The sequence below is a fragment of the Pinus tabuliformis genome, chromosome 2_2 (assembly GCF_031772625.1).
Source record: "Pinus tabuliformis cultivar Carrire ecotype Pingquan chromosome 2_2, CPIR1, whole genome shotgun sequence".
Taxonomy (NCBI): domain Eukaryota; kingdom Viridiplantae; phylum Streptophyta; class Pinopsida; order Pinales; family Pinaceae; genus Pinus; species Pinus tabuliformis.
This window is the reverse complement of record NC_142300.1, coordinates 1055760013-1055786385: the sequence shown is the minus strand read 5'-3', so window position 1 is coordinate 1055786385 and position 26373 is coordinate 1055760013. Positions and strand designations below refer to the sequence as shown.

The following is a 26373-nucleotide window of genomic DNA, read 5'->3' as shown; positions in this document are numbered from 1 at the left end:
GGAAATGCTTGGAGGAGGTCGAGAAGGTTCGGAGAGGACCTAAGGGGTCCCTAACACCCTTCCAGAGAGTTTCACAGAGTTTGGCTATCAAGAAACCTCATTCGTGAGCTTCTACAGGAATTCTGCAGGGGTTCTACAGGATGTTTCAGGAATTTCTACAGGATGTTCAGAAATTTCTACAGGATGTTTAAAAATTGGATTTTGGAGGATGGGTGAGTGAGGGAAGATGCATGAATGGATATGGAGGTAGGATAGGGGTCTAAAGTGGCCCAGGGACTGGTGGATGGAGTGGTGAGAAGGTGTAGATAGCTAAGTTGGCTCAAAGAAGGCTGAAACAATGATATACAAAAACTAGGGTTATGTGAGCAAATGTGGCAAACGTGAGGTAGGGATTCTAAGTAGAGGGTGGATTGGATGGTGCTGATGGAGAATAAGCAGATGGAGGAGTGGTACAGGTGCTCTGCAAGTCATTTTTCCAATCTAAACCAACAAAGACTTGTAAATTCAAAGACCTAGTTACGTTGACCTAATTTGCTAGCTGTCAGTAAAGATAATGAACAGAAGTGTGACCTGCAGTGAAACCATGTATTTTAACTCATGCAACTAAGCAAACGAAAGTTTGAACTTGTGACCAACTTCTACACATGAAGATCAAACACTAGTGATTGCATGGCAAAGCAAAATCAGTGTTTTTGTGGGCAGCAAAGTCATCCTAGTCATAGCTCCTGATCCCACTGAGGGAGAGGTGAAACCATAGATGTTTGATGGCCCTTTTCTTGAAGTTTTCTCTGTTAACAACCTATCAACTAAATCTGAGCATGAAAAGCTATTTTACTCATCAAAAACAACCTCAATAACAAAACAAGATTTAAATCTAAATAGCAAATTTTATTCTAAGAACGCAGCAAAGACACATGAAAGTAAACAAAGGAGGTACTGGGCACTTGAGATGGGCCCAACCCCAAGAGCTACAGCCTCCTAAGAGAGATTTAGAGCTGGTGCAAAGCTGGATTCATCTTTATTGAGCAAGAAATGTTACATTCCAAAAACTGTCCACAAGGAGAACTTGAAAATGTGCTGAAAGCAAAGCTAATCTACTGCCTAAAAATCGAACTACAAACTAGCTAACTTCTGCCTACAACATGACTAAAAAATGACTACAAAATGACTACAAAGTGACTATAAAGTGACTAACTGAAATGAGGCCCTAAGCCCTCTTATTTATACAAATTGAGGACCCCAACAGTCCTCCTAAACTTTAGGGACTCGGCTGCCCAAAACTTGCAGTTAACAGCAGTCCTACTTGACTTGCTTGGCTGCCCTTGTGTTAATTGATTTGGTGGCCCTTGAACTCCAAGATGATGGTGGAGAATTCGAGGTAAGGGCCCATAAATGAAGGGGACACCTTCCTACAAATCCTCTCCCTTGTTCTCCCACGAATTTGGCTGCCAAGTGCTCATTTAAACCTTTGATTTTGTCTCCAAATTGACCAAAAAGGCTACACAAAGCACACATTAGACTTGTTGGCATAATGACTAACCCAATTCACTCTATTAGCATAAATATAATAAAAAACATGCAATAAACTAATGAGAATGGTGGATTAAGTCGAATTAGGAGGTTGAATGAGCCCAAATAATTATCCATTTTTGGGGCTCATCAAGAAGCTTGAAGTTTGGAAAGAGTGTCAACATATTAGATAATGATCTGATTTTCCAAAGGTCATCATTCATCAAGAAAGTCTTGGATACGATGAAAAAAAATATCCTTGAGGGATATGCGAGCGTTAATGTCACAAAACCATCATAAAAGGAAAATGAAGAAAATGTTAAAACTCATGCTACTATTCTCAAAGAATCCATCAATAATGAAAGCAACAATAAGAAAGGAAATGATGACCAACAAAAACTTGATTCTTCTCGCAAGAACAATAAGAATGAGTTTAGAAGAGTTGTTCCACTAAGAATGCCTTTCACATCCCAGTACCAGAATATCTTCCATGGTATTATTTTTCTTGCAATAATTTTGGTTATAATGCAATAGATTGTAGAAGTGTTCACGTGAGAGATAGAAGTAGAGGATCTTATAAGACCTCAAAGAATAATTATGTGGGAAATAAACCCAAAAGTTCTCATGGGTTTGTGGATAGAAACTACAATTCATTTTCTCCCCTCCTTGATTAAAATATTGATTGTTAGAAGTGAAATAACTGTGGGCATGTAGCACGCAACTACAAAAACAACATAATAAAGCCTTCTAAACAAAAAAAAAAAGGCAAGAGTTTGTTATTACAAAGGATAGAGAAGAATACATAAAGGTGTGGAAAAGGAAGCAAACAAAAAATAAGAAGGAAGAATGTGTACCTGCACTATATGCTCAAAATAAAGGAAGTCAATGGTAAAATGATAGTGGATGTTCAAAACACACATGGGATTAGAACAAATTTATCACCTTAAAAGAAGAAAAAGGAGGAAACATTACCTTTGGGGATAATGCTTCTGCAAGGATAGTTGGAAAAGGTACAGTTAATCTTGATGAGGGAAAGACTAAATCGCATAATGTACATTGAAGGGTTAAAAACAATCTTCAAGTGTCATTCAAATGTGTGATCAAGGTTCCAACCTCACATGTCATTCTAAAAGAGTATCAGTGAAAAATACAAACATAACTCCAAGTAATGTATGCATTCTTGATGAAATTAAAGGATAAAAATGTTGTATGGGACAAGTATACGAAATATGGTTATGGCATAGAAAGATGTTATATAATCATTAGCAATCTAGTAAAACTCAACAAGGCACAAGCAACAAGAGGTACATCAAGGATCTAAAAACCTATGTACATTATTTGCAAGCCATGTAAGAATGGGAAGTAGATGAGAGTTGGTTTCAAAAGAAAGGAGTACTAAATGTCAAATCTATTGGAACTTGTACACACAAACCTATGCAAGCCAATAAGAACACAAATTTTAAAAGATGATAACCATTTTATGTTTCTTATTGATGATTGCATAAGAATGGCATGGATTACATGTCATAAAGAAAAAAATGAAGCATTTGAGAAGTTTAAATATTTCAAATCCCTGGTTGAAAATGAGATTGATTTAAAAATCAAGTGCTTAATATCAGACAGAGGAGGTGAGTATAGGAAATAAGAAAGGAATAAAAAAAATGTATAGGAAATGGCTCAAATAATGTTGAATGAAGCGAAACTACCAGACACCTTTAGGGGAGAAGATATCAACACAACAATCTAGATTTTGAATAGAGCACAAATTAGAGTGAACAACAACAAGAAAGGTAGACCAACTATAGTCAAATACTTCAAATTATTTGGGAGCAATTGATATATAAATATCAATGAAGATAATTTAAGAAAGTTTGATTCTAGAACATATTAAGGTATGTTTCTTGGATATGCATCTACAAGCAAGGCATACAAATGTTACAATAGAATATTGCACAAGGTGGTAGAAAGTATTGATGTGAGTGTGGATGAAACAATACCTAAAAAAAAATGGTCACAAACAAATAAAAATCCAAAGGATACAATATATAGAGAACGAGAAAAAGAAGAATAAGAAAAAGAAGAAAATAAATATTAAGAAGAAATAGAATTTAAGTATGGGGGATTTACGCAGTGCATTATATTAGATATCATTTTTGGGATTCAAAGACACCATCTAGACTTGTCCAAAAGTATCATCTAGAAAATCAGATTTTTGGTGATAGATACAAGAGTTCAGACTAGAAGAAGATTGGTAAGTACACCAAAACAAACAAATTTTTCTTTGCTATCTTAAATAGAGCCCAATAACTTTACACAACCTAGTGAAGATAAGCATTTGGCTAATGATATGGAAAAATAATTAAATCTTATTAAGAAGAATGAGACATGCGAACTTGTGCCTTGGCCAAAAGACAAGAATGTTATTTGCACCAAATGGGTCTTCAGAAGCAAGTTTAATTAAGATGGGCATGTGGTTAGAAATAAAGTAAGATTGGTATGTAAAGGGTATCCTCAAGTTAAGGGTAATTTGAAGAATCCTTTCCTCTAGTTGTAAGATTATAAGAAATCTTTTTTTTAGCATTTGTGTGTTTCAAGAACTTCAATGTCTTGCAAATGGATATCAAGTTAACCTTTTTAAATAGAAATATAGAAGAAAAAGTGTATATTGAATATCTGGAAGGATTTTAAATTCCATAAATTGAATATCATATATGCAGATTGAAGAAATCACTCGATGGACTAAAGAAAGCTTCCAAAGCTTGGTATTCAAGATTTGACAAATGCCGACTACAACAAAGTTTCAAAAAAGGAGTTGTAGATAACAATATTTACATCAAAACAAAAAATGAAAATATGTTAATCATTGTGGTTTATGTGGATGATATCATTTTTGGAAGTAATGTTGACAAAATGAGCCAAAAGTTTGCAGAAGAAATGCAAAAGGAATTTGATATGTCCATGCTTAGAGAGTTGTCATTCTTTATGAGTTTACATATTTCTCAATATGGCAAATGTATATTCATTTCTCATACCAAATACATTAAGGAGATGTTGAAGAAATTTAGAATGGTAGACTGTGCACCTACCAATACACACATGCTTACAGGATGCAAATTGAGAAAATATGATGAGTCCCCATAAGAAAATCAAACATTGTATAGGTCAATGGTTAGTAGCCTACTATATGTGACAAAATCAACCCAAACATCATGCAAGCAGTAGGCTTGGTTGCAAGATTTCAATCTACACCAAATGATACACGTGCAAGCAACAAAAATAATATTAAGATATCTAAAGGGCACATTAGATTCTGGCTTCTGGTATTCAAGAAGTAAGGACTTCACTCTAACAACATATACATATGTATATTGGGAAAGAAGTATTGATGCCAGGAAAAGTACAAGTGGAGGAGCATTATTTCTAGGAAATTGTGTAGTATCATGGTAAATCAAGAAGAAAAAATCAATCTCTCTATCCACAATAGAAGTTGAATATTAATTGTGACAATAGCACGTTGCTCACAAATTCTCTGGATGAAGAAGACACTAAAGGATATCAAGGTAGAATATGATCAACTAGTCTTAATCATTCACGACAACACAAGTGTGATCAACATTTCAAAAAATCATATGCACTCAAAGACGAAGCATATTCCCATAAAGTACCACTCTTAAGAGAATAGGTAGTTAAATAAAGTGTCAAGTTAGTATACATTTCCAACAAGGAATATGTTGCATATATTTTTACCAAAACCATTCCAGAAGAAACAATTGAATATCTTAGACAAAATCTAGGAGTGATATCCCTTTCTTCTTGTTAGTAAAGTGAAGCAAAATCTTAAGAATAGCCCTTTTCCATTGATGTCAAAGGGGTAGAAGTTGTAAATAGAGGAATAATTATAGATACAAGGAGAGTCGCAGACATAGGGGGTACTACAATCTTGTTGCAAAATTGGCCAAGGTTTTCCATCATTGACAAAGGGGGAGATTGTTGAAAATATTGTTTCATTGATCTCAGAGGCAGGGGGAGACTATTGATGTCCAAGATAAATATTGCAATATGAATATTGTTGGAAATATTGTTTGGATACCCAAAATTTGTATGTGTATTTTGGATACCCTATTTTTGAAGGATATTTTACCCTAAATATCTAGCTCAAATGGGATTATAGGATATATTATTGAAAATACTGTTCCAATACCTTTCTGATGGTATATCACACTCCCTCTAACTCCATAGGAATGAGGAGATATGAAATATTCTTTCATGTTAGTCAAATTAGAAAGTACAGTTTGTCCCAACCAGTTTTACAAGTTAGCGCCATAAGTGAACGTAAAAACACTATAAATAGGGTTTTTGAATAGCCTTGAAATTAGTTTCAACCAGGTCAGTGTGGTATTTTCACTTTAACTAATTTTGTATGATGTTTTACACTATGAAAATTTCAGATACTTATGGAGACATATAGTAGTTTCTCAGACACAAATATCAAACTTTGGTTTGTTATTCCTTGTGTAATTCAAGATTTTTGAATGATCCTGGAATTATTTTCAAACAAATTGGAATTTTTGTTGTAACTTACTTTTCGGGACCTTTCAGAATGTGAAATTTTCAGAGATCTAAGAAGACATACAAAAGTGCCTCAAGTAAAAAATTTAGAAACAGATTTACAAAATTGGATATGTGGCATGTTGTATAAGTTCATTCTTGGGAAGAGGCCAAAACATTTTTTTTGCGAGAAGCAGCCTTGGTGAAGGAAAAAGTAGCAAGTAGACCTGATAAAGGAAAAAGCAACAAGCAAACCTGGTAAAGGAAAACACAACAAGAAAACCTGGTAAAAGCAGAAGCAGGTAACAGACTTGGTGGAGGAGGATGTAGCAAGCATACTCAGTAAAGCAAGTTAGTGCCTACGAATATTTGCAACTGTGGAGATTGGTTTCTCCAATAGGTGGTGCCTACTAATAATATTTACAATAGTGTGAATTGGTGTCTCTAGTAGGTTGGTGCCTATCAATATCTACACTAGTGAGGATTGGTGTCTCCAGTAAGTTGGTGCCTACAAAGAATTATAAAATGAAATTTTGTGTTTTTGTCCCAAAAGGGTTTCCATTTAAATATGTTTTTGCATGTTTTGTAGTTGATAGATCTCATGATTGTTTTCTTATGATTCATGAATGTTTAAATAAGTAAAAATCATCTTATATTGGTTCCACCACCTTCTCATTATCATGTGTGCTCAATAGTGTTTATGTTCTCCCACTTTAATAGTATGATAGTTATCACTAAATCATGACAAATTATATTGGTTAAGAAGGTTATCTTGCACAGTGGGAGCTATCAACAAAGGCTTCTCAAAATACCCAGTGTGTTGGTAATTTATAATCTTGAGAATTGGATTTATCTTGGGTATGTAAGGTTTATGTCTAGGTTTGTGTTGTACTTAGTTATAAAATGTGCCGACATATTGTAAGACATTTTGGACTCTCCATTTATTCCCTTTAGTGACATATTATTTATGTGAAATTAAGATCAACTATAATTGACAAAACACAATTTAGTGAAAATACAATTGCTAAAGCAATACAACTCTAGTTTATTCGACAATGTATTATATTGTCTAGGATGATTTCTTTGCAATAATTTGGATTATTAATTAAGAGCTGCAAATAAGCTATGCAATTCATCTCTTGATGTATCTCAAACTATATATGTCAATATTGATGAGGCCAGCGGTTTAGACTATGTTGCTTTAGCCTAGAACTAGGGATTCTAAGATTCACTCCTTGAACCTCTCTTTTTTCTTGAATATCAACTCCCCCATAAAAAATAAAAATAATATTTATATACATATCCTTGTGACTCTTGCAATAATTAAAATGTGAATTGAAAAGTTGAAGAACCAGGATAATAGGTGTACAAAATAAATACCCCCTTCTATGTATAATAGCTAGTTGAAGCTTGTCTAGTGCTTTCAATGATGTAGTTTGCATCTATGACTTCAAGATTATTGTCTTTCTCTTCCATTGATATTTACATTTGTGCTTCAACATTACCCTTTATATCTTAATTTTCTTCACAATCTATAGTTGTTCTTAATATGCAAAACATGAATTAATCCCTTTATTTCTAAAAGTATTTCAAGTAAATAAAAAACCTTTATTAATCAATCTTAACCTCTTCCCTATTAAACTCCAAAAAACTTAGGCTTAGCCATATTTATGCTACCTTTTATTCATCCACAATCATTATCTCTTGGTTTCATCCATGTTGTGCCTTCTATGCATTTCATCATCTATGATATCACTATATGCATTATCATACTCCTTATAACATCCCCTTCTATGTACTATCATTTGACATGTTTTTTTTGTAAATCTTACATGCTCCAATCTTCTTATATTCTAAATATTTGTATTCTTACATTATAAATCACCCCTTTCTCAAGTAGGTTTGGACCCAATAGAAATTATGGTACATTGCATTGTTCCATGTAATCATAGTGTTTAATAATTGGCCTTTAAAATTTCACCATGAGCTTTTGAAGTAGGTGCAACGCTCCTGCCAATTTAGTCACCGATCTTTAAATCCTTTGAACCAAAATAGGAATCCTTGACTTCTATTTCAAATGGAAAACTCATCATCCTCAAAGGATAATGAATTTCTTACCTAATTTTTCAACAACTTGCCTATGCTCTAAATTATCTTTGAATCAAACCTACCATCTAATAGAGAGGAAAATCCTAATCATAAGAACACACAAGTAAACAACCCAGATAAAATATTCTCCATCCTAAATAAAATATTCAAGAGAAAATTAGAGTCTAAACACTACAAAGGGCCTTATTTTGAGAGCCCAATAAAAACTAGGAGTCCCAAATTAAAGATTAAAAAAGAATAATAAGAAAAAGAATAAAAGAACAACCTAGAGACTAGCTTATGCTTGGACACTTTGCAAGAAACATTGGCCCCATTTAGGATAGAAATTCTTCCAAATGCAAGAGAGATATCATTAGTTCCCCAACTAGGAGAACCACTGTGAAAACACCATTAGTATGCATATTTACTATATCAAAGGATGACTTATGTTGAAAGAAAAGAAGGGACATTAGAGGATGACTCGTGCAAAAGAATAACATCTACAATTTCGTTCTCCCCAATCACTTTGGAATAAGAAAGTTTAGAGGTAAAAAAATCATTGGGAGAATCTTATAATATGTGAACATTTCAACTATTCCACATAGAAGTAGCTCCTCTTTAAATTGCTTTGGGGAAAAAAATTAGAGATAAAATGATCATTGGAAGCATCTTATTATGTAAACATGTCAACAGTTCCACATAGCAATACATCCTCTTTTAATTTGGAAAATCCAATTATTTTGTTTCAAGATTTACTATTCCTTGGTGAAACTTGAGGAGGTAATTCATATATTTAAAGTTTATACTATTTGACATAAATATTAATATTTAAAAAAGGGAGCTATGAAATTTTAATCATAATGCCATCTCTATTTAATTTTAGAAGCAACAAAAAGATGCATTACGACATTACAAGTTTTGAAACCATTTAAGAAATACATATGATATAAATCATATTCAAAATCTTGTCATGAAATAAGAAACCAAATAGCAAAGCATAGTATAGTGTTCATATTGTTTATAACGTCTATATTATAGGAAACATGGTGAGTGAAGAGTTTGAAATTCTTCATACTTAACCTACACCAACAATATTTACTAACAATAAATAAGGCATTGCTTATGGATAATCAACATCCCAACAAAACCATATAAGTGACATGGTAAGTGGAGACTTTGAATATCTTCATACTTGACCTAAAATAACAATATTTACTAACAATGAAAAGACATTTCTTATGGATAATAAACATCTCAACAAAATAATAAATGGAGAAGGAATGAAACACATACATAGATAATTCATCCTACTACCACACTCCACTTTCTACAACAATGCCAACTCTTAAGTGTCATTCTTGTCTCAATGCATTAGATCAATAATGACCAATAATCAATTGAATAACTCTCCATGTGCACTAGGCACACACTCCACAAAAGACGCATATATAGCTATCCACTCCACAAACACTAAACACCATAAATACCTACAAATGTTTCACACTCCCCATTCTCCACCAATGAAATGCATGGCACATTATAAATATTTGGATAGTCACTACATATTACAACAAAGTCATACACAAGGAAAATAACACTAACACCAAAATATCTAAACAAAAACAATAACAATAACAAATAACAAAGGAAATTAGAAATACACAAGCCACTAGCACTCATGTTCAATTGAGATCAGAAGAAACTAGGAAAACACACTCATAATGCTCTCCAAAAAAATGTGCATCTACTTAAAATTTTGCTTATATTTAAAAAATAAAATAAAAAAACATGTTACACGAAGTTGTGAACCACCACAAACTAAGTAAATCATATGGTAAAAATGCACATAGAAAAAAGAAAAAGAAAAACCTTGCTACCATAAATATTTTGTTACAGGATGAAACATAATTTGATGACGCATGCTAACACACTTACACGACACCATTTCTTTATATTTTGTAACAATGACTATCACCACACACCAAGATGATAACAAAGCATTCTAATAGGATGATACAAATACCTACCTTATTGTTTCATAATGCTAGCTTACATGAAGAATAATGTTGAAACATGCTAAATCTATGCCTCATTCTATTCATTATTATGGATTTTTTTAACACAATTTCTATAAACAATCATAGACTTATTTCTTCTCTTATTGATGATAGATTGAATGTGTGAAAGATACAAATGTTAAATGAATGAGATGAACAATGTGTGAATATAAGATAATTGACAGTTGTAAAGCCTCATAAAAACAACCTACATACAAAAACACATTAAATTCTTGAAATAATCCTAAAAATGAAGCACATGTATATCAATATTCCAATTGAACTATGAGAATACAGCATATTCACAATAATGTGTAGGTGGCTAGATGAACTAAAAAAAACTTTAATAAGATACTTTTGAGTTCAACATATTTCATAAAATGCAATCTCCAGAAACACCTATCTATTCTATCTTACATGGATTCACAATGAAATTTTAAGTTTGGATGTATCTCAATTGTTTAAAAAAACTACAAAGTATCAACTTTGTTTAAGAGGCTCATTACAACATCTCTATCAGGCAAAGCGGGAATGGCACCCTTTTCTGTTGTTGTTATGGCACCCACAAAATTGGCAAATCTCAACACTTTCCTTAGTCCTTGTTCATTCTGTAGAATATAAGAAAAGTAATTAGCCAACCAAAACACGCATTATGAAATACATTGCACAACAAGACAACAATGAAAGAAAAAACAGTTATCTTGTATAAACCGCCATTGATTAAAGTGTTTTGAACAATGAAAAACTAGCAATTTGTCTACCTAACATATAGTGTTGATATTATAAATATATGTCTCATAGGGTTAGTGGAGATCATTTCAATGAAATGATTAAGGAAAGTGCAAGTCCACGGGGAAATTTAGCTTTATAGCTCACAATCTACATATTCTAGATTACACCTAGAATACCATCTTGAGGTTCTAGTGAGAAGTGAAAGGCACCCATTTAAGCTAGAACAAAATAATCTAATATTTACATTTCTCTGTACTTTCAAAATGCAATAATGGATAAACTAGTGAATAGATGAAAACAATAGTTACCTGAATCAATGACATGTCCTTAACAAGTTCAGTAAGAAGTGCCCCAACATATGCATCACCAGCACCTGTTGTATCAATTGTTTTGACTGGTGTGCTATCAACCCTCCCTCGAAAATCCTACAATAAAATAATGAAGAAGAGTCTAAGGATAACACCTTTTCTAAATCAAAGAAAACACAACTAGAGTTTATATAATGATGATGACAGTGACTTCTCATTTATGACTATTCAGTGATCATTATCTCTATGGACAACTATGAATCATTGGGGATAAGTCCAAAAATCATTAATGATTTACAATAATTTACAAAAAAAACTTGCTAGAATTTCATCCAATCCCAAATATACATCTAATAATAATAATAAAATGTCAAAAAAATGTAAATACTTAAATAATTAATAAATTAATACTAATTTTTAATTTAAAGATTCAAATCAATGTGAGAATTTTATCCATCCCAAAAACATAATAAAGAAGAAAAAACAAGTATTTAACAATCTATAAAACAATTTAAAATCAACACCTTCAATGTAGAGCTAGGACAGAAATCGTTTAAATAAATTGAATAAACTTCCAAATAATATATACATAATATAAAAGACTATCACGAATAACTTGAAAGGGTTCAATAATAATAATGATATTAAACATTCAACCAAATCCATACTTCTAATTTTCTATTTTCCTGTAAAAGGTTTACAAGCACGAAAACAATAACCAGGAACATTGACTTTCAGTATACCATTTCAACTACTTCTAATTTTCTATTTCCCTGTAAAAGGTTTACAAGCACGAAAACAATAACCAGGAACATTGATTTTCAGTATACCATTTCAACTATAACATATATATGTTGCATTAAAAAGAATGCCATTTCAAATGAAATTTTTACACATAAGGGCAATCTGTCACCATGAAAATAAAATCAGTTCCACCAACCTTGGTATAATATCTGCAACCCTTTTCCCCCTCAGTGAGGAGCAATAACTTCAGTCCGGGATGCCAGAGTGACATGACTACCTCATCCTTTTCATAATCTGCTCCATTCGTAAGGAATGCTGCTTCTTCTTCATTGATCTATTCAAAACATAGACAAGATTAATCATTGGAAATAGATATTATATGCAGCGTTTACAAGATTCAAAACTTCACTAGTATTCATTCCAGTAGAAGGTCTATTTGATAAAATTATACGATGTCTCTGTGGTGGAGGTCGGGGGTTCGAGCTCCAGGGGGTAAACATGGAGCCAATTGCAGCTTTAGGTATTTATGTGTTTGAAAATCAGCTGACTTTGGGTAATGCAGCTGACACAAAGTGACAATTTTAATAAGGGTATTCTTATTATGACTGTAAATTTTGGAAATATTTTGAAAGCTAACACAAAAACTAATTCAATTATTTCCCCAATATTTACCGAAAAACTTCACAGCTAATAATAGAAAAACATGGCTGCAAATGGACTTTTTGGAAAACATGGCTGCAAAATAGACCGTTTTGGAAGATCTTGCATGTGGCAAGCTCTGCTTTCAAACTCGTTTGAATGCACTTACTATATAACTGGATTTTCATTATTTTTGTTTGAAACTGTTTTTGTCATTACAATAGTTCACCCAATGTGAAAGAATAAGTACCTTAATCAGGTCTGCCTTATCCCAGATGCTGAGAATTCCTTTACGAGCTTCCTCGGGAGATGGCCACAGTGGCAATCTAAGATTCGGATCATAAGATAAAAAAGCACCAGCGCTTTTTGCAATCTTCATAGCTTCAAGATGCGCTGATCTGCATGGTTCTGAGATCAGACTTATTGATCCATAATGAAAAATGCTCGCCTGCAAACAAATTATATTACAAATTCAAAAACGTTAGTAAAGGGAACAATTTTTCAGTGTCATACCATTTTAATCATCACAATGGTTTGAGTACTGTGTATACAATGGAATAACATGAAATTGCCACCTTTAAACAACATTTAACAAAGCAAACTAGATGATTCTTAAAATTTGAAATCGGCACTAACAAATAAAATACTTGACCTCCACGATACAACCATAAGGCCATTGTACCAAAAGCAAAAATAAGAACATAAAATATGAGGTTTGAATTTTTATAGCGAGTAGATTAGATATATTAGGAATTTATGATTTAATAAGAGTTTAGATTCCAGGTGGGTGGGGGAGACTATTCTTTGAGCCTTATCACAAGGGCCAAAGATGTACCCAATGAAATTTGAATGAGATTTGAAATGGGATTAAGGGGATAACATTCCATTATATACCAACTTCTTGGGTGGAGGAGACTACTCCTTGAACCTTACTACCGAGGCCAAAGATATACCCAATGAGATTTGAAATTAGGAAAGAGAATAACATCCCATTATACCAACTTTTTAGTAATCCCACTAAAAAAATATCATTAATTCCTTATATTGCAATAGAACCATTATATATAATATATACAAAAGATAGTCTAGTATAATGAATCAGCTGTGTCTTATTAATATTTAAGTCTGGAATAAGGTCAAAATAAACCAAGTTGAGCTATACTATAATATTTTAAGATGAAAGTTATTTTAAGATAGGACCTTCATGTTCATGTTCCTGTTAAGTATGACATTTATCTTTAGAAACACAACTCTATCCATTGGAAATCTAAAGGCAGTGCTTGATACAAGATTAACGAGGTAAAAGCTCCAAACTTACATGAAAACATGTAGGACCGAACTTTGCTTAACCAAGTGATCCGTTTAAATTGAAACTGAGGGTGTGAGACAAATGTAACTTCTTAGATGCGAGAAGATAAAGTATCTCCCTATCATATTGGAAGATATAGGTTTACCATTAAGGCCAGGGGCCAATATCTAGCCTTAATCTCTAGGTTGATTTTGAAGTATTGTTTAACTTGGTTAGCCAATAAGGCATGGCCAATATCTCTATGTTGATTCTGAAAGAAATTGTTTATCTTCACATAAAATAACATTGTCCAATTTCCCAACATTGGATTTGGGTAAAACCAAAAAAAACTTTTTTAGATGCAAGAGTTTACCATTCTTGCCATGATCTATTCTCAACATCCTATTTCTATCACAATACTAAAGAATAGAGTCTTCCTTACATCAATATTTTCATGAAACTCTTACATGAGTTAACTAGCCTTGTCATGATGTATTCTTAGCATCCTATGTTCTATCAAAATATTAATGGAGGTTGATAATGAAACATGGGATGCCAGTGACACTCAATACTAAATATTGCATGAAGTCACCTTTAAAGTAGGGTTGACCAGATACAAATAATTACAAAATTTTGATAAAAGATAGTATATGTACATTGATTTTTTTGTTTTTTAAAATCTTGTACAACTTGGTGCAACACATGTCAAAAAATAATAATTAAGATAATTTGTAAAAACAGTGAATTTCAATTAGGATAACTGGAATTCAACTAGGTTAACTTGAAAGAGAGAGGTGGCATTATCTATAATGCAAATGATTCAAAACTACCATGGAAGAAAAATACCATGAAAATTTGAGAGAATTGTTAGGAACAAGCGTTTCACTCATTTAACTTCTACATGCTAATCTCTTTTTGAAAACTATAGGAAATGCATACATAACTTTGATTTCTTAGATCCATCTCTCTTGAAAATTCTGATTACGTTGATAATTGAATATAAGGGGTATGAACAGAAAAGGAATATGGAACTAAATGTTTTTAGGGTTGTTCATTAGACTATTGTCCAGTGGTTGAGAACTATTACCACCCTAAAATTCCAGTATAAAACTTAAGTTAGGAGTAAAATCTGACAGCAATATGCATCATTTACTGAAAAATTGCAGGCTTTCGAATTTTTAGAACTATAAGTTAGTTATACCTGTCGAAGTAAGTCTACATCAAGTTCAGACTTGGTTAGTAACATGTCAGCACTGGGATTACGATAAAACATGAACTCTCGTTCACCATCATGACGCAATGTAACAAAAGCAAGCGCTGTTCTAGCATTCTCATCATAGCGTATGCCTCGATCCAGCACACCGTTCTCCTTCAAAATGTCAACCAATTGAAACCCAAATTCATCTTCACCAACCTGTAAAGAATGAAAAGATTTCAAGTGAACTATCAGACTAACATATGCAAAAACTTTCATTAAATTTCTCAATAATCTAGCTTTGATTGCAGCTGAATAAAATTCACTACTCGAAGCTTCTTGTTAAACACATACCAGGAAGAAAAACCCAAAAAAGCAAACTGTTCTAACACTATATTAAGAAAATACCATTGTTAAAAACATACAAGGAAGAAAAACCCAAAAAAGCAAACTGTTCTAACACTATATTAAGAAAATACCAATGTTTATTTCTGTAATCTCAATGGCAATGCAATATGTCAAAGAATAGCCCAGGAAGCTCTTTCTGGTTTTGGATGTAGCAAGTAAAATATCACTTGGTAGTCTATGCAGTGAGGAAATAGATCAGATATACATTATGTGATATAATTCACCATAAAGGTAAAATCCAATCCTATACTTGTATTTGTTATTGATGCAGTGAGAAGTACCATTACACTTTACATATTAAACTCAGTTACAGATAATGGACTGCATATATTAAGATCATGATGTAAGCCAATGAGGGGCTTATTGATTTTACTGATATCACTTAATTACCATGTAGTAAATTAATGATTAGTTCATTGATTTTACATCTTATCCATTGGATATTATTCTATTCTCCTCGAATAAACAATAAATAAAGTCTCAATAAATTAATCATTAACTTACGGCATAATAATTAACAATTCACACTTGTCAATATCATCCTATCAATTCAAAGACATCTTTGTTAGGATACAGCTGCATTAAATTTCCATGAAACTACATTATAACTCAATCTATTCAGCAGTGAAAATTTACCATTAGACAAATAGATGCATTATAGTATAAATACCTTTCCAATGAAAGCTGAGGACCCGCCAAACTTAGCTATTGCTACAGCAACATTTGCAGGTGCACCACCTGGGGCCTTTTTAAAATCTGATGCCTGTGCTAACGAAACCCCTGACTCCGATGGGACAAAGTCAATGAGCATCTCCCCGAAGCAAACAATCAAGTCTTTGGAGGTGAGCTTGCTTCCTTCATTCAACTCTGTACCTACGTGAAGTTGGTGTAAGTTTAATCACGTTACCGGCATTTCAAGACACTCACTATTAGAATTAAGATTTTCTACAGCAAAACCAGTGAAATGTGAAATAAAGTTTTTGATAACATAAAAACAATCACTGTTAAATCTCTTCAAACAATAAAGGGAATTTTCACCATGTAGGCTCCAGATCTTTATAAAGTTTAACTCTGTGGAATATTTAATTATTAAAAATAACATATATATATATATATTTTTTTCTTTTAATTGTTTTTTAAGGTTTGTCAAGTTTTTTTGTTTGTTAATTGGTTTGAGATTATCTGTTTTGAGAAATCTTGATCCAGGGGCATCTAAGCTGTCAGAAATTTGATCTAGGGGCATCTAAGCCGTCAAAATCACTGGGGGATAGCCGTCAGAAACTTGACCTAGGGGCATCTACCCGCAACCTGACCTTATCCTAGCCAGAAACCTGACCTAGGGCTACCCGCAACCTGACCTTATCCTAGTCAGAAACCTGACCTAGGGCATTTAAGCCTTCAAAATCACCTGGAGATCACATAGGGCCTGGGCCACACCAGCTCTTAACATGACTGGATTTTTGCCCACAAAGTTTCAACATATGACCTTCACCTCAAAGAGTGACTTAACACTACATCCCATCATCATCTATTCTACACCCTGTAAGCATTTTCTTTTGAATAAAACTATTTTATTTTATTTTTACAAATTTTAAAAATATTTTAGAATTTATCCCACTCTAATCAAGTTAAACTCAACAATGGGAACCATTAACTATAAGGATTTTTCCTAAAAGCCTAATGTGACAGGGAAACATGCACTTTTATAACATTCTCAGAAAATTTTAAATGTAAATACTAAATATAGTGTTTATAAGTTATAAATATAACTAAAATAAACAAAATTAATTGCAACAATAAACCTATTTCATATCCATCAAATTTTAAAATATTTTCAAAATTTATAATCCCATGAAATTCAACAATTGAAACCATCCTTTCCAGTTAAGCTCAACCGGGGCCATCGCTGGGGCCATCCTTATTTGGGGCAATGACCCCCCTTCCTGAAACCTGATGTGACAGGTGAAGTGATCCACTTTTACAACATTCTCAGACTTCTAGAATGTGGGCACAGTGCTTAGAATTTGATGAATCTGTCAAACCCGGTGAACATGACTTGCATTCTACTCCGGTTTCCCCAAAGAAAAGAGTTAAACTTGCAAAACACTAACACTAACTAACCAATGAACAACATTTTCCAGAAACAATCTTAATGAATCCAAACGAGATTCAGTTCAACCAGGCCTTGCAGCCACCGTACATAATGCAGCAACTTATGAAAGCCACAGAGCATAAACCCAACAGAGGGCAGAGAACCAGTAACTGAAATATTCAGTGGGTAACAGAAAAACTTCAAACAATCAAACAAAATGGGTAGTTGGACAACCTATTTTATTGTGTCTTTGATGATATATGGAGTTTTCATTCAAAACAACGGAGAGATCACATATATTACAATGTTATTCAGGGATTTTCTTATTTTATTAGATTTTTGATAATGGATGAGTTCCCATCGAAAACAATAGAAAGATCACATATATTACAATGTTATTCCAAAATATAAATCACAGTAAAAAGTTCCCATCACGCAAACCTATTCTATATTAAATTTATAAATAATCCAGCCACTAATGGATTTTCTTAATAGAATGCTAAACGAGAATTACCATGCAAACCATCTTGAAGTTCATACAATGGAAAAAGAAAAAGCCAGTACTACGCAAGGTCACCTTATAAAAACGTCAAGGAAATTGAACTAAACTGAGAAACACTCATTTTTTATAATATTAACTTCAACAATCAATCCAGTTAGCCAGAGTCAAAAAAATCTGAAGGAAATTTTCAGGAAATAGGAAAAACATACTATCTTCCTGAGATTTCCCAAGATTTCCATTGTTTGCAGCTGAATTAACGTCCAAAGCTGCAGTTTCTGCTGCATGATCCACTGTTGTCATTTCGATACTGTAATCAAATAACCAGAAGAGCCTGGTGGATGAGATTTTACAAAATCACCAGCAGGAAAACCAGAGATATCTGAGGATACAGGAAAATAGAAGCAAAATCTGTAAGAGTATCATGCGCCGCTGATGAATTTTATTTAAATTGCACAAACTGCTTGTTTTGAGCGGCTAAAAGCAAGTTGCATTGCTAACATTAGCATGAGTAGTAATTAGAACTTCAGAATACTGCGGTTTTATTTATTGTTTGTCAACGTTATCATCTCCGCACTCTCCGAGCCGCGAACTATCTGTAAGTTGCAATAGTGCTTATCCATATTTATGGAAGTTGCATGTTTTCTTCTGAAGTTTTAAATAGTGATTATCCACATTTACGTAAGCTTTCATGTTTTTTTTAATTGTTTCGAACCGTGATTATTTATATTTATAGAAATTTGTGTTAACTCATATCCATTCATTGAATAGTTGATGGTTTATAGCCCTATGCGTTATTATAAATCTGATGATAATAAATATGTAGATAGAAAATAAAACTTAATTTTATTATAATTAGCAATTGTCTCAAAAGGCGCAAAGAAAGGGCGATAGAAATGTTAAATTGAAAAAATTGTATTTTGGTTCAAAATAAAAAATATTATAATAATTCAATCATTCAAACTCAACCTAGTCAATAAATTGCCCAAAATAAAATAAATCTTTAAAGAGATATATTGGATTTTATGGACTTTCAACAAACATGAAGTAAAATAAAAATATATTGATATGTTTTATGTCCATGAGATATGTGCATTTAGTTTGACCTTAAACTCTAAATTTAAGGAGAGATGGATAACACACAAACTGGTTTCGAAAATATTGATTACACAGTACCAAAACAATGAAATTATGAGTAGTAAGATATTCCAACTTATCTTATCTTGGCGTTAGTGTTAGGATTATAAAACATGGAGAGAAGTGGATGTGTTTAAAGATACTGCTGTTTGATTTTAATAGCCGCTCGGAATAATCATCATTGATTTTGTTAAGTTTTTAAATAAATTACATTAGAGAATAATATCATAAATAAAACTATGAGTTATTATAAACATAGAACATGAAATCCACCAGTCAACTTGACCAAGTCAAATTTATCTGAACCACCCTAACATCTAGCTATTTTTTTAATCATTTTAAAATGTAATGCAAAACTTAAAAATATACCGATGGAATGTTGTGTGAAACTTTTTAAAATGTTCTATCTTTTTTAATCATTTTAGAATGTAATGCAAAACTTAGAAATGTACTGAATGTTGTCTGAAACTTTTTAAAATGTTCAAAAAGAAATCTCGGTGCATCAAATTTGCATCAGAAGAGATCTAATGTTTTTATAGATATAAAAAAGCTAAGACTATTGTAGCATTAAATGGAAAATAGAAGAACATCACCAACACTCCAAGGCCATGTCATTCAATTTCTTGATATCAAATACATTAACTTGAGATGTATCTGTGTCATTCATGGGACTAATTAATATTTTAACTTCAATGTATTTCGACCAGCTTTGTTCTCTGATTCAAAAGTACAGAAAAGATTTAACCTCTATTAACATTCGATTTATATACATTATATTCACTAAAATACCAAACAGTGATACATTTTGATATGCTCAAACTCAGAATTTAGAAAAGCAAAAAACTCATGGAGCGAACAGTTGTGGAACTGTACCAGTTCGCTGAGTCGAAACATGGCACCAAATGTTGTAATCCCTTATAATTCTGGAAGACAATTCTCTCTCCATGGCCCCTAAAATTTGATCCAAGATACCATTCCCAACCGGGAGAACAATATAATCTGGCATCAAAGAGAAGGGTAACGGAAGATTCGCATCTAACCCCATTGTAACCCACCCTCTGAAGCTAGGAGTCTGCTCACTTTCTAAAACCGAAGATGACTCGCAGTGTACAAGAAGCTCTCCTTGCAAATTAAATTGGAAATCGAATCCATTATTCTGACCTGGAAGACCTTTTATATCCAAAATCAATCTATTGGATGCTAATTGGAGGGAGTTGTTTGTGTGTAAAACCCTGCAACCCAGATTTTTCACAGAAATAGCTTACAATAATTCCAAATTTGAAAAGAACCCCATGTAGATATTACATTTGGTCGCTTTCAAAAGATGAAAAAACAAAGAAATTGAAACTCCAGAAGCTTTTAAACATGAATGAACTCACTTGACATCACAGAAGGAGATGGCCGTAACGGGGAAGAATGTGATAGGCCTCAGACGAGCTCGCCAGAGATTGTCACCCAAATAGTTAACCCTCGAAGAATCTGGAAATATAATCTTCACTATCCTCTCTGTTTCTTTTATATAATCTTCTCCTTTCCTAGCTCCTTGTCTGAACGGAACATCCATCCTTGTCTTTGCTTGAAACTGTACCAGTTGAGCTCTGACAATACTGCTGCTTTTTGGGGATTTCTTCTCATCTTCATCTTCTTAACAGTAATATAAGATGGTACAGTCCAGGCATTCTGCAAATTGGAATTCATGCATCTTCTTAACAGTAATATAAGATGGTACAGTCCAGGCATTCTGCAGATTGGAATTCATGTTTATCTTATCAGAACTGAGGGCGGTCATGGCAGGCGGAGATGCCATTTGATGAAATCTACCAAAGCCCTTGTGTGAACCTTCTGTGAACTATTGGCTGCTTGAAAAGTATTTTTATGTCGATCTCATAATTACAGCTAACTTTTAGCGTTCTTTAAATGTATTGTACCTGCATCCATTACAACTCACCTGTTCCTGTTATCGTTGGATGTGTAAGTACAATAGAAATTACACATGTTATCGTTGGATGTGTAAGTACAATAGAATTACAAGTAAATCAGTGCTCGCCAAAAGCCGGAGAAGAAAAACAGCAACAACAACTGGTAGAGAAAAAGCAGTAAAAATATCTTCCAGAGTCACATAAAAGAATGGGAAAAAGCAGTAAGCCAATTCAACCGATATCTGGAAAAAGTAGTCACACTCAAATCAACGGTTGAAAGTGTCTCACTTGATCCAATTGAGCAGGTTAAAAGTGTTGACAATTGTTGACAATTGTTGATGCAGGAGCACAACAAATTTTGGGTCAACTACAAAATTTGACTTTGGAATTGCAATATCTCAAGAAAGGTAAAGAAACCAGACCAGAAGTGTGGTGTACAAAATGCAAAGCAGAGGGCCATTATTAGAATCAATGCCCTGTGTTTAGATATTACTTGGCAAGTGGAGCACCTAATCCAGTAAACCTAGGATCAAGTTTGTGGTGTGCTATTTGTAGAACAAGAGGCCAACGTCTCTCTGAAGATTGTTATTTATTATAGAAGTACATGCAAACCCCAAAGTAGTTGTTTTGAAACTTTGTAAGTTAGTAGGCCATGATGAGAAAAATTGTCGAAGTTATCACTTGATGATGGAGCTCACTGCTGATGCTTATAGACTACAAGCTGAACGACATAAATGCAAGGATCTATGCCAGCATGTTGGTCGAGGAGGATTCCAAGGACGAGGACTAGGACGAGGAGGAGGAGATGGTTGAGGATGCGACTAGATTATCTGTTATAACTATGGATAGGTAGGACACTTCACAAGAGATTGTCATAACCCTACTACAACCTACAACTACTGCAAATATTTTGATCACATGATAGAAGAATGTCTGGTCCTTATCATGAAGATGCAGAAGAAAAGGAACCAACAGCCCGTAACAAATATTCAAATGATGACCGTTGAGCCAAGGGAAGATGAGCCACACATCAACATCATAACAAGGAGTGGAACTGCGATGGGAGATAATAAAGGTAAGAAGAAATTAGAAGAGACATCAGTAAGAAAGACCACATAAAAGGCCCATGGGTTTAGTATCCAAAAGGAAAAATAAACGTTCATGAGAGTGAAGCGAAGCTTCATGGATGCTTGGGCTTCAACATCTAACGCGCAACCGGAAGTTAATGCCAAAGGACTGCGACAAAGTGTCTACTCTGACGCAAGAATTAGATCCAAGTTTGAAGTTGTTTTTACAAACTTGCATGAAGTTGTTGAGGAATCAAAAGGTTGTCAAGGGACTCCAGGAGCTGATAGACTCATGCTTTGACAAAGAGATACCGCGAAGTGATTGGCACACAATGAACAATTTACATCAACACAAAAAGAGAACGGGGAAGGAAATGAGGTTAACTGCACAGATCAGAGAATATGATATGTATCAGGTAATCCTGGATTTAGGATCCGATGCCAACATGTTACCTAAGAAAACTTGGGATTCAATAGGGAGACTGAATTTGTAATGGTTGCCAAGACATTTGAGGATGGATAACCAACAGAGGATCGTCCCTATGGGAAGGTTACCTAGCGTCATAGTAGACGTAAAAGGAGTCTGAACCATTGCAGACTTCGAAGTGATTGAAATTGTAGATGATAAGAAACCTTATCTGACACTTCTTGGATTGGATTGGGCTTTCGATAATTTGGCAATAATCAATTTGAAGAAGAGACAAATGGTGTTTAAAAAAGATGATATGAGGATCATTGTCCCTCTAGACCCCTGAGAAGGAGTGCGTTATACGGAACCCATCCGCGATGACTGATGCGATGCAGATGTCGAAAACATTTATTAGATAATAGCTAAGGAAGATTGGATTAATCCCACTGTAGATGGAAAATTGGGTTGGGAACAGGACAGTTCTTGTACTTCAAATTTCGAGGAAGAACTGGAAAATTGGAAAAATAGGTTATATGAAGTTTCTACCACAAAATCACTTCATTGCATAACTTCTGAGGCATGTAATCTGCCTTATTATGATGGGATTTGATAAGTAAGCATGTTTCTTGAAGAATATGAAAGATAAATACCTAAAGAACAAAGGTTGCAAGCTTTGGATGTAGCCTTGAGGTCTACACCTACTAGATGGTGGGGTACTCATAAAAGAAATATAACAGATTAGCAGCAGTGTCAAAGATTAATGTGGATCAGGTTTGGCTTAATCGACACAGAAATTTAAGAAAGTATGATGGTAAGGTTGATCCCCGAGAGCATATTCATCGTTGCACTTTGGTTTGGAAAGAAATTCCAGAACAAGAGTGGGTACATGGATTTATCCACACACTAGAAACAATTCATATGAATTGGTATCTTGAAACAGAATTGTGACATGGAACTACAAACTGGATAGATTTGGTTGAAGGGTTCATAATAACATTTAGTTTTGACGATGATTGCCCATGTATAGACTCGACTCTTCAAGAAATCAGAGTAAATATTTTTGAGAATGAAGCTCCATTAACATGGTAGCATGATTGGGCTGCGCAGATACAAAATGCATTGGAATCTTATAATATCACTGCCGAGGAAGATGAAGATTTGCGCAAAATTGATATACCAGAATCGGAAGGACATTGTGAATTTGTTGGACAAGAACCAGAAATATTGGATATAACACAGTCAGTAAAAACATAGAAAGTGAATATTGGGATAGAGGAAGACCTGAATTTCGTGACAATTGGAGACTATTGGAACGTATATACAATTAGTAAAATCACAGAGCTGCTACATGAACACCAGTAGTTATTCCCTACAAATTTTTAATAAATGAAGGGCATATTAGGGGACCTATGAGTTATGAGGATCCCTCTGAAACCTGATGTGAAGCCTCTGAAGCAAAGACCCTATAGGTTGAATCTGAAATACAAGGAAAACGTGAAGGAAGAACTAGACAAAATGCTAGCAACAGGGATCATCGAGCCTGTCGAAGAGTCTAAATGGGTAAGTCCCATGATAGTTCAGGAAAAGAAGACTAAGGGGGAAATTATAATTTGTGTTGATTTGAGAAAACTTAATGATGCATGTGTGCATGAACCTTTCCCTACACCATTTACAGACAAAGTATTGGACAACGTAGGAGGTCACGAGGCCTATTCTTTCACATATGGATTTTCGAGTTACCATTAGATCAGAATTGCGCTAGAAGATAGACATAAGACAACTTTTGCAATAGAGTGGGGCTCATTTCAGTACACAGTGATGCCTTTTGGCTTGAAGAATGTGCCTGCCATATTTTCTAGAGTTGTATTCGCCGCATTTAAGGAGTACATACACAAATTCTTGGAAGTTTACTTCGATGATTGGACAATCTTTGGGATATTAAAGAAGCATATTGTGAGCTTAAGGCTTATGCTAGATACATGTAGGCAGCATCAGATTTCACTTAAATTGAAGAAGTGTATATTTTGTGTGCCATGTGGCATACTCTTAGGGCATATTGTGTGCAAACTGTGGTTTTTTGGTGGACCCCGCAAAGATATCAGTAATTGTGAACTTACCAGCACCGAAAACAGTGAGACAACTGCGCACAACGCTTGGACACACTGGCTATTACAGAAAGTTTATAAAGGGGTATGCACAGATAACTGCACCAATGGAGAAGTTATTGAAGAAAGATGTCACTTTTAAATGGGACGAAGAATGTCAGAAGAGTCTGGATATACTGAAGGAGAAGATGGTAACTGCGCTGATCTTAGTTTTTCTGGACTGGAATAAGGAATTTCATGTACATGTCGATGCATCTTGCATAACGTTGGGTATAGTGTTGGCACAACCAGGAGCAGGCGAAGTTGATCACCCCATAGCTTTTGCAAGCAGAAAATTGTCCAAGGCAGAAAAGAACTATACTACAACAAAAAGAGAAGGGTTAGCTATGGTTTATGTGTTATAGAATTTCAGGCACTACTTGTTGGGAGCACATTTTAAGATGTTCATTTATCACTCCGCGCTAAAATATTTTTTGAATAAGCCTGTTTTAGGAGGAAAAATATGTCGATGATTGTTTTATTCCAGGAGTACGATTTTGAAGTTGTAGTTAAGCTAGGAAGATTGAATGTCGAGCCTGATCACCTGTTGAGATTAGAGACAGGAGAAGAACCCACCAGTATCGAAGATAACCTACCCAATGCACAGTAGTTCGTAATCACAATTGCGGATGATCACTTCATGGATATTATTCAGTTTTTGGCCACAGGAATGGCACCCACGGAGTACACTACACAACAAAAGAAGGATTTGGCAATAAAAGCAGTTGAATTCACATTGATTGCAGGGCACTTGTACAAAATGGGACTAGATGAAATACTGTGCAGATACGTCCCTAAACATGAAAGGTAGAGTATTCTAACAGAAGCTCATGGAGGAGTCACATGTTGAAATTATGCAGGAAAGGCCACTTCACAGAAAATCTTGAGAATTGGGTTATGGTGGCCCACATTACATAAGAATGCTAAATGATTTTTTTGAGCATGTGATATATGTCAAAGAACAGGAAGACCATCTAGAAGAGACGAAAGGACCATTAAATCCGCAGGTAGCATTGCAAGCATTTGACAAGTGGTCTATTGACTTTGTTGGGCCTATTAACCCACCAGGAAAGAAGACCGGTGCAAGATACATAATCACTGCAACTGATTATTTTACAAGGTGGGCCCATGCATAACCAGTGAAGGATTGCAGCACAGATACCGCCGCGAAGTTCATTTTTGAATACATTCTGTCCCGATTTGGGTGTCCGAAGATATTAATGAGTGACCAAGGCTCACATTTCTTGAATCAGACTATTGAGGCGTTGACTGAAGAGTTTCAAGTACACCATCAGAAAAGTACCCCATATCACCCTCAAGCGAATGGGACAGTCGAAGATTTTAATAAAATTTTGGAGAATGCACTCACAAAAGTGTACGATGTGAAGAGGAAAGATTGAGATCTAAGAATTCCAACGGTGTTATGGGCATATAAGAAAACATGCAAGAAATTGACGAGCCAAACCCCTTTTAGGTTGATATATGGACAAGAAGCAGTCATGTCTATGGAGTACATTGTGTCTAGTTTAAGAATTGCAGCCTTCACAGACATGGTAGATTCTGATATAATGGAGGATAGGATGGCGCCAT

The 26373-nt window shown here is 34.1% G+C and overlaps 1 protein-coding gene across 3 annotated transcripts; it reads right to left on the bottom strand.

Moving 5' to 3' along the window:
• Positions 1–10504: 10504 nt before the first annotated feature.
• Positions 10505–20363, bottom strand: LOC149197034 (putative fructokinase-4). 3 transcript variants are annotated; one of them, XM_089405724.1, is made up of 7 exons: positions 20118–20363; positions 16187–16389; positions 15115–15327; positions 12876–13073; positions 12183–12320; positions 11243–11359; positions 10505–10810 (listed from the first exon to the last, which is right to left on the bottom strand). In XM_089405724.1, exons 1-7 carry the CDS (start codon positions 20287–20289, stop codon positions 10673–10675), a joined length of 1179 nt encoding a protein of 392 aa, XP_089261850.1. In that variant the 5' UTR covers positions 20290–20363; the 3' UTR covers positions 10505–10672. The 3 variants fall into 3 exon arrangements, with proteins under 3 accessions (XP_089261850.1, XP_089261851.1, XP_089261852.1); XM_089405725.1 differs by lacking the exon at positions 20118–20363 and adding an exon at positions 18320–18691 and having other exon boundaries at positions 10506–10810; XM_089405726.1 differs by lacking the exon at positions 20118–20363 and adding an exon at positions 18320–18691 and having other exon boundaries at positions 10506–10810; positions 16187–16383.
• Between the last annotated feature and the right edge of the window lie 6010 nt (positions 20364–26373).